This window comes from Octopus bimaculoides, chromosome 22 (genome assembly GCF_001194135.2).
Source record: "Octopus bimaculoides isolate UCB-OBI-ISO-001 chromosome 22, ASM119413v2, whole genome shotgun sequence".
Lineage (NCBI taxonomy): Eukaryota > Metazoa > Mollusca > Cephalopoda > Octopoda > Octopodidae > Octopus > Octopus bimaculoides.
Window position 1 is genome coordinate 3,761,550 of NC_069002.1, and position 10,055 is coordinate 3,771,604.

General features: G+C 38.7%; 1 protein-coding gene across 2 annotated transcripts; it reads right to left on the reverse strand.

Moving 5' to 3' along the window:
- Positions 1-704: 704 nt before the first annotated feature.
- LOC106867857 (protein OSCP1) lies at positions 705-9,090 on the reverse strand. Of its 2 annotated transcripts, XM_014912901.2 has the most exons (10): positions 8,004-9,087; positions 6,532-6,686; positions 5,885-6,052; positions 5,346-5,426; positions 5,077-5,180; positions 4,225-4,350; positions 3,645-3,723; positions 2,955-3,109; positions 2,427-2,484; positions 705-1,654 (listed from the first exon to the last, which is right to left on the reverse strand). In XM_014912901.2, the coding sequence occupies exons 1-10, from the start codon at positions 8,113-8,115 to the stop codon at positions 1,544-1,546; spliced, it is 1,149 nt and encodes a 382-aa protein (XP_014768387.1). In that variant the 5' UTR covers positions 8,116-9,087; the 3' UTR covers positions 705-1,543. The 2 variants fall into 2 exon arrangements, with proteins under 2 accessions (XP_014768387.1, XP_052831768.1); XM_052975808.1 differs by lacking the exon at positions 2,427-2,484 and having other exon boundaries at positions 8,004-9,090.
- Between the last annotated feature and the right edge of the window lie 965 nt (positions 9,091-10,055).

A 10,055-nucleotide genomic window follows, 5' to 3' on the forward strand; every position in this document is an offset into this window, starting at 1 on the left:
GAACTACTTGGCAAAATTGTTAATTATTAATTCTATTATTAATTGACGATTCCCTGCCCTTATTCTTGTGTGTGTGTGTGTGTGTGTGTGTGTGTGTATATATATATATATATATATATATATATATATATTATAAAAGAGTGTTGTCATAGTTTGTAAAGGCGCCTGACTCAGTGGTTATCAGGCTCACAATCATGAGGCAGTGAGTTCAATTCCCAAACTGGGCTGTGTTGTGTTCTTGAGCAAGACACTTCATTTCACATTGCTCCAGTCCACTCAGCTGTAGAAATGAGTTGTGACGTCACTGTATCAGCCTTTGCCTTTCCCTTGGATAACATCAGTGGCATGGAGAGGGGAGGATGGTATGCATGGGTGACTGCTAGTCTTCTATAAACAACCTTATCCAGACTTGTGCCTGGGAGAGGAACTCTCTACATGCATCCCATGGTTGTTCATGACTGAAAGGGATCTTCTAGTTTGGTTCTTAAATTAGCTAATAATTTGATTTGATATTAAATAGGATTTTTACATTAAAAACTAAAATTTAAAGGAGCAATTAACCCTAATTTTAAAAAACTGTAGTGTGCTGTTCTAAACAGTGGAGTTGTCAGCTCCATAAGGAGAACATGGGATCAAACAACACCAGCCGTATCTGTAGAGCTATTTCAACTTTTGATATGAATGATAAAAGTCAAGCAATTAACTTAGAAATAGAACAACTTTATTATTCCTCGACCTCATACAGCAGTTGGTTACCAACTTGATTCTGAAAGATACAAACTTTTTTCCTTTATTTATTCATTTATTAATATTATTATTTGTAACATTATCTTGTCATATTCTTTTATTACATTAATATATATACAGTCATGGCCAAGTATCAACGACCCATATGGCAGGCTTGATAATTGCTAAGAAATCTTACATGAACCCAATGGTAGCCCCTCGTTAACCTACTAATAAAGAATATTTATCCACCAATGCAGTGTTGAACACTTATTCTCACTGTTCAATATTAGCATGTATGTGTATGTATATATATATATATATATATATATATATAATGATCTTAAGCTAACATCCAAGGTATGATTGATCTTAAGCTAAGATCCAAAGCATGATTGATCTTAAGCTAAAGATCCAAGGTATGATTGATCTTAAGCTAAAGATCCACAGTGTGATTAATTTTGGGGAAAGATCCAAGATATGATCGACTGTCAGCTAAATATTATTGATTTTTGGTTAAAGAACCTAGGTACGATTGATCTTAGACTAAAGATCCAAAGTATGACTGATCTGCTAAAGATACAAGGAATGATAGGTCTTTCGGTTAAAGATCCTAAGTATAATTTATCTTAGGCTCATTATTGATGCCCCTGTTACGCTTCACCCTGTTACGTGTGTGGCTGTGACATCCTAAAGTTCAGAAGGTGAGTGTCACTAAAGGCACTGCAAATATGTGACTGGTATTCATGTAGGGATTAAATGAATCCTGCAACATTGTAGAAACTGTAATGTCCTTTTCAACCCACATATACACATTTCAATGAGCAGCATCCATCAAGTCCAACAGGTCTTCCTCAACTTCGGAGGCCGAGTTCACCTCAACAGACATTTCTCCCATGATCCGATTCAGTTCATCACTTGACTGTTTCTGTCGAGAGAAAACAAAACAAAAATATAAGCATCATCAGCATCATCTCCATCATTGTGACTACACAACTATTCTTACCACCATATACACAATCCAAACCCTGCGCTACCCACACACCCAGTCTTTCCACCCAGAATATTTTTTCCCCACGGAATTTCTTCCTTGCTCATATTTTTCCTACAGAGAGAAACTTGCAGCTGTTCAAAATAATCGTCTACATCAGTGGTTCTCAAAGATTTTGGGGGTTCCATGCAACAAAATACTAAACTGGGGGTCCACAATAGTATTTTAAGGGCCCCTAAAATATTCTGCTTTAGATGTGTGTATTGGTATGTATTAGAAGAAACAGTTAGGTTTCTTTCTCCAACATTTTACATAATTCAACCAACACGAGTTAATGTGTGAAAAACAAAATGGGAATTTCAAAACAAGTGCCTGGGAGGTGGGAGGTACACTAGAATAAAATAGTAATCAAAGGGGTTCAGAGATTAAAAAAATGGTTGAGAACCCCTGATCTACATCATTTCATCTCACCAGTCTTGGAGGGACCTGCAAAAGCTATGGATACAGCCCCTTCCCTCCACTGGATTATTATCTCTGGATTACATCAATACAGGATCCTAGGGGTTCAGCAAAACAGGCCAATAGAGTAAGAACCAGAGCTAAAAGGGAAAAATAAACATTTGGGTTGCAGTCCAATGACAGAAACGAGTCGAAAGAAGATAATTAATGTTAATCATTTCTGTTAATTAAATAATAACAATTAGCAAACCTTTGAGGCATCAATCATAATCTCCAAGGGTTTTGTAGCATCTCTGATAATAGAGGGTCTGAAATGGAAAGAAGAGAAAAAAAAAAGGGAAAATGCCAAGAATTTAGAGAAGAAACATGGCTGCGTGGTTGAGAAGCTTGCTTTACAGCCAGATGGAGGGCAGTGTTGAGGGAAGGGGCTTTATCTCAGGGGATGAGAGGTTAAAGTATGACAGAGGGGAGAGAAACAGGTTTCTTGTTCTAGGGAAGATACATGCATGCAAGTGTATGTAGGTCAATAAGTAGGCATACATGCATGCATCTAAGCCTTTGGTGTACATGAGAATGGTGTGTGTGTGTACCCCCTTTAGGTGTATATGTGTGCATATGAAATTCTGAATGTTAAAAACAAACTCAACACATATATTTTTTATTAATGTCAGTTTGTGCAATTGTTTTAATTTACAGACCTAGTCTACCGCAGGACAACACACCAACTTGAACTTACACAATAAATCAAACAACAAACAAGCTAAATAGAGTGACGTACGGAGTGATGCTGTTTTCGTCATCATCTTTGTCCTCTGGAGTTGAACAGAACAGGTTGAGTTCTATTTCTGGTTTCTGTGACGTGCTTGCCATTCCGATCAGACGGGAGAGAAGCTGGAGCTGGGCCAGGGCATTAGCATCAGAACTGTTATCTGTCTGGAAGTAATAAAGAAAGGAGTGATTAGAGAAGTGGAGGGCTTACGATGGGCAGTAGGAGGCATGTGGTTGTGTGGAGAGGACATCTGGAGATATGTTGTGCATGTACAGCAGCTAACTGGCACTCCCTCAGAATGTGATGAAGCTGGCCCTTTGAAATACACACATACACACACACATATATGTATGTATATGTGTGTGTATGCATGTGTTACTGTTGCCTTGCCTTAACACTGTGTGATAGTTGTAAACAAGTGTCACCATCATGCAAGCAGAGTTGTTTGTTCCCAATCTTCCATGGAAACATGGGGAATATATCACCAGACTCGGAAACAGGTGAAGATTAGCAAGAGAAGAGCATCAAGCCAGAGAAAATCCATCTCAACCAATTCCATTGAACCCATGCAAGCATGGAAGAGTGGACATTAAATGATGACGATGAAGATGATGGTGACTAAATTAGTTCCTTTAATCGTGGAAAAAGAGATTAAAAAGTGAAGAAAACAGAACAAAAACAAAAGAGAAGGAATAATACCCCGTCTGGTCCACCTCGGCATGATAAAGAACTCTTGCTTTTGCCATCAGCAGTTACAATGTGATTGTCATTGGCATATCTAGAAAAATAGAAAACATGAAAGACATATTAGTTTCAAATTTTGCCACAGAGCCAGCAATTTCGGGGGTGGGGGGGTCAAGTCGATTACATCAACTTCAGTGTATCACTGGTACTTAATTTATCGACCCTGAAAGGAGGAAAGGCAAAGTCAACCTCGGCGGAATTTGAAATCAGAACATGAAAAAGGATTTTGCCTGATGGGTTAATAACTCTGCCAGCTCACCGCTTTTGTGCAAGACACTATATTGATTTTAAATTTTGGCACAAAGTCAGCAGTTTCAAGGGAGGGGGGGGGTCAAGTCAACTACATCAACCCCAGTGCACAGCTGGTACTTATTTTATCAACCCTAAAGCACTTTTCCCAGCATGCTAACACTTCTGTCAATTTGCCACCTTCATGAAAGACATTCATATCTAAAATATCAAGAAGTTCAAAATCACATGGTTTCATGTTCAGCCCCAGTTATGCAACTCAAAATATACAAAAATTTCCCCTTACATGTTACATCCCAGTTTTGTTCCTCGGTCTCCTTTTGGCTCTATGGACCCTTTTACTGATGGTAAGTACCGACCTCCAGGATTTGCAGAGATGGATTTCACAAGTTTGCCGTTTTCATTGAAAGACCTAAGAAACGAATTGAAAATTAAAATTTTAAATATGGAACCGGTAAACACATGCACACATATGCAGGCACAAGAATTTTTTGGCAAGCTCTTCAGAATGCGTGTAGCAGACAAAAAATTCTTTGTTTCACTTTATTTTATTTCATTCTATTTTGTTTCCTTGGAAAATTATAAGACTTTCTGTACGTATATATAAATAAAGTAAGGAAAAATTCCCTCGTTTCTTCTAACAAACCTTATTCCTATTAGCAACATATGTGTGTGTGTGTGAGAGAGAGAGAGAGAAAGAAAGAGTGTGTGTAATCATTTAATATCTGTTTTCCATGCTGGCATGGATGGACAGTTTGACAGCAGGAAGACTGCTCCAAGCTCCAACTATCTTCTTTGGCATGATTTCTATAGCCGGATACCCTTCCTAATGCCTACCACATTACAGAGTGTACAGGGTGATTTGTTTATGTAGCACCAGCAAGGGTCACAAAGTAAACTTGCAAGACAAAGACCCCTCAACTGAAGTGGGGGAGTAGCTTCGTGCCAGGTGATGAGAGATTGGAATATAACAGAGGGACAGAATCAGATGTCTTACAGTGAAGGAGGTAGATGGGCAATCCCAGTTAGAATAAAAGAGAGGAGAGAGAGAGATAGGAAACGGTGAAAAAGATGTGCTGAGGCTTACAAAGAGGTGTATTTAAACAAATGAAATGAAGATGGTAATTAAATCTCTCACCTAATAACAATAGGAATCTCTGTGTTCCATGCAACTTGACCAGACCGAGACAAAACAAAGGAACCGTCAGCATTTTGAATTTTCTCTTTTAAATATATGGACACCTGGAAAGCAAGGAAACGTATAGAATACAATATAATGTAATATTGTGTGTGCATGCATGTGTGTGTATACATGTGTATGCATGTGTGTGTGTAGACGTGTATGTGCGTGTGAGGAGGTATATAAGGAAGAGATTGAGGAGGAGGAGGAGGATAGTGGTCACTTACCCTGACGTGAATATCTTGGAAGAAACTTAACGCCGTCTGACGCAAAAGCTGAAATTCACCATCTGATAACTCAGAATACACCTGTGTACAGAATCGAAAGTCAGAATTCAGGGAAAAGCATTTCAACAAATTTTCTGTTTTGACAAAAAAAAAAAAAAAAAAAAAAAAGGTGGGTACAGAAAAAATTTCCTGATACCATGAACATTACATTGTTTGCGAATAGCATTCGCTATTTTCAAGTGTCTATAAGATTGATAAAGGTCAGCTGGACACACACACACATACAAGATATACAATGTAAGTTTATCATCACAATCATCATCATCATTATCAACATCATCATCATCGTCATTATCATCATCATCACCATCATCACAATTGGACCTTTTGAACTTCTCTGTGTAACTCAGAACTATTCCAAACGTAGGTAGGTAGGTAGATGGTGGTGGTGATGGTGGTGGTGATGGTGATGATGGTGATGGTGGTGGTGTTGGTGGTGGTGGTGATTAGCACATAAGACAATTAAAATAAAACCAAACCTTGATAAACTTTCTGTTGATGTTCGTCACCTGCTGCAGGGTGCTGGCATTGTCTTTGACCATTTCCATAATGGCCTCAAGGTGGTTCATTGTAATGAAGAGGATCTCTTTGGGTTGCAGACACATCAGAAATTGGTACTTCACACCCATTGTCATCAAATCATATAACTAGAAACAACAACAACAACAGTAATAATAATAATAATAATAATAATAATAATAATAATAATAATCCTTTCAACTATAGGCACAAGGCCTGAAATTTGTGGGGAGGGGACTAATCGATTATATCAACCCCCAGTGTTTCACTGGCATTTAATTTATTGACCCCAAAAGGATGAGAGGCAAAGTCAACCTTGGCAGAATTTGAACTCAGAACGTGAAGACAGATGAAATGCCACTAAGCATTTTGCCCAGTGTGCTAATGATTCTGCCAGCTCACTGCCTTATCAACAACAACAACAATAATAATAATAATAATAGCCAAACCACTGAGCCAAGCACCTTCACAATAACAATAACAACATTGACACCAATAACATCAACCCCAGCAACAACAATAACAACACCAACATCAACACCATCATCATCAACATCAACAACAATTTATAATAATTACTTGAGGCTGTAAAAATGCGCACACTTACTTTGTCCATGCTGGCAGCATTCAAACGCATGACAGAAGAATGTGCAATACGGTCAAAGACCGCTCTCATTGCTTTCTTGGAGTAAACAGGCTGTAAACGGAATAACTCATCCATGAAATGTTTACTGAACATCGTACCAACGATTTCCTGCAGAACTGGAATGACCAAAAATGGAATGGCTTAGTTTTTAATTAGAATTAAGTTAGGTTTAATACATTTAAGGCATCGCCACTGCTGCCGCCACTACCACATCCATCCAACCCATGAACACAAAATCAGTGCTGGCCATAATTTCAATAGAAAATCTGTAGGGATATACACATATATAGACATAGGAGTGGCTGTGTAGTAAGTGGCTTGCTTAACGAACCACATAGTTCCGGGTTCAGTCCCACTGCGTGGCACTTTGGGCAAGTGTCTTCTACTATAGCCTCAAGCCGACCAAAGCCTTGTGAGTGGATTTGGTAGACGGAAACTGAAAGAAGCCCATCGTATATCTGTGTGTGTATATATATATATGTGTGTGTGTGTGTGTGTCTTCAGCCACTTCCTATTCATCATTGTCCACCAGGCCATAACAGATACTGGGTCACACAGAAAGAATAAATTTTAAAATTTTATTTGTATTTTATTGACTATCACAGTCTGCAGAGTGATTTTTGCATTATATGTAATAATTAAATTATATATTATGCCCTTCATTGTGTTGTGTTAGGCATGGAAAGACTGTCTTGCACGAAACTGTCCTGTCCATGGTGCAAAAAATGTTGTGGGCCACTGGTCTACATGCTTTAGGTTACTGTGTACAAGAATCCCAACTTACTGTTCATACTATAAAATGGTTTGCTTAGGATGAAAGAAAGTGTAGTGTTGTGAGGTCCCTCTAGTCCTGTCTCACCAAGGATTATTCAATCTCTGCCTTGTTGTGATGCCAAATGTACTCAGTAGAGTCTGTGAAAGGCTTCATGATAGGAAGAACATCCAGTTGTAGAAACCAAGTGACGCAAATTCATTCACAAGGCTTGGTAGCAAACCTGAGACTATGATACTTGCCTAAGGTGTCACTTGGAGACTGGACCTAGAATTATGTGGTTACAAAGTGAACTTTTCAACCCCACAACCTTGTCTTAAGTGTGTAAAAGTTTGTTTAAAGTAAGGGAAGGGGGGGGGGGGGAGAAAGCAGAGTTTGTTTGGATTGAGGGAGTGAGGGTAAGTGAGAGAGACAGACAGACGGATGCGAAGTTATACACAAAAGGAATAGAGTGAAATTTGGGGAGTGAGAAAGAGAGAGAGAGGGAGGGATAAGGATAGAGCAAGAGACAATAAAAATGAAAGCAATGATAGTGAGAACAATAAGGATAGCGATGAGGCGGAGGATACATACAGGCACACATATGCATACAAACACACACACATTTACGTACGCATATAAAAGTAAAAATCTTTGAGTACTTTTTTCGTTGTTGTTTTACCTTTTTGCGTTTTGTCCTGCATCACATTCTGTGCATGAAGCCTTTGGTCCAAGATGTACATCATTTCTCCTCCAAGATTTAAAATCAGGGCCGGCAGAGCACGCAGCGACATCGTTTTGTCTTTTCTCTAATCTTCGGGACTTAGAGTTTTTTGTCTTCGACAAGTTTTCAAACTTTTCCCTAGCGCTCTCTCTCTCTCTCTCTCTCTCCTTCTCTCTCTCCTTCTCTCTTTCTCTCTCTCTCCGATATTATAGATATATATGTACGTATGTATTATATTTATGTATATGTAGCATGCGTGCGTATATGCTTGTGTGTACGTGTTGTGTTAGTACCCAAGTTCCTATTTGCTGAAGTGTTGGGCTGTTTCCAACAGACAGCCAAGTCCGAAATGTCTGCCAAATTCCAACAACTTCGTTATGTTTGTCTCTAAATTGTGTTTTTGTCTTCTTTATAAAAAAAAGTACGGAGAGAAGCTTTCTCACGCTTTGCCTAGCAACTGGGACAAACTGTTGCTAAACGGTCGTCACACGAATGTAGCTCAGACCACTGTTACACGGTGTCCTCATGTGGATTACACGCTTTTATGTGCTAGAAATAGCAGCTACACCACTCCCAAATACGGACATTTACAAATAAAGAAAATAACATAAATTTCTCGATACTCCTTTAAAAAACCGGATAGCCATGGCGGAACTAAACCGAACCAAAGTGGGATTGTCTAGAAATAGAAGCCTAATCTCCCTCAAACCACAATCTACAATCTTTAAAGAAACAGATTTAATGATGGAGTCCGGGATACCCAACGACTAGAAAAATGACGGGGAAACTTGCGGCTTGTGTGCCTTCGATGGATCTTGTTTTATCATCGTCCTTTAAAAAATTTTATACATTAGAGGAATGTTTTAACACGACATTCTTACTGTGACCATCACGTCTTCCGATCAGGTTGAATTTGAACAACAGTAACATAAATACGTATAACTACACATACACGTAGTGTGTGTGTGTGTGGTTCTCTGTCATAAACACAGACACTAGGTACAGTTCCGTTCACATTGAGAAGTTGGGTACAGTTTTATTCTTGGATTATATTGTTTATAATAGGTTTTTCTCTAATAGCATCCAGGGAAACTGTTTCCATAGGAACCTGTGCGTGACTGCGTTTGTGATTGGTGTGTATGTGTGTGTGTGGGTGTGTGTGTGTATTGATCAGCTCTGGCTCATAATAAATACAAAACAGTACTCAACGATATGACAATAGTAAAGATGCATAATAGAGGTTAATTGGTGGTAGCTTTCTAACAAATGCTGCTACATGACTCCGAGTTTCGTGTAAGATCGATAGGAATTTTTTTTTTTTTATCTGGCTTGTTCTGAGAACAACTTTCTCCCAGTTTGAAACCTTAAAAAGGGGCGTGGGTGTTGACTGTGAGTATAGTGACGCCGTCCATACTGGTTAAAGCACCTTCCCATCTCACTTCTACACACATTCTCATTATCATCATTTAACGTCTGTTTTTCTACGCTGGCATGGGTTGGACGGTTTTATAGGATCCGGCAAGCTGCAGTGCTGCATTGAGCTCCAATGTCATCTTTGGTATTATTTCTACAGCAGGATGCCCTTCTTAACACCAACCACTTTACAGTGTGTACTGGGTGTTTTTTTTTTTTGTTTTTTTGTTTATGCCAACAGCACCAGTGAGATCGTCAAGTCATTTACAAGACATGAAAATAACAGGGAAAAGGTAAAAACACAGCCACACTATCTCAATAGACTTACCTGTTGTTGTGATGATGCTTGTCAATAGCTGTTGATATCAAAACTGGAGAAACTGTTTCTATATTTCTGAATTAAATTTTCATATATTTCATATAAACAATAACATGTACAAGTTTTACAAGCACCAATCTAGAACAGAAAACAATTAAAGTGAGACAGGGTTAGTATAACCTTTCAGAATTGAGATTACTCTGTTAAAAAATGTGAAGGCACATGGCTCAGTGGTTAGAGTGTCGGGCTCACAATCATGAGGTAGTGAGTTTGATTCC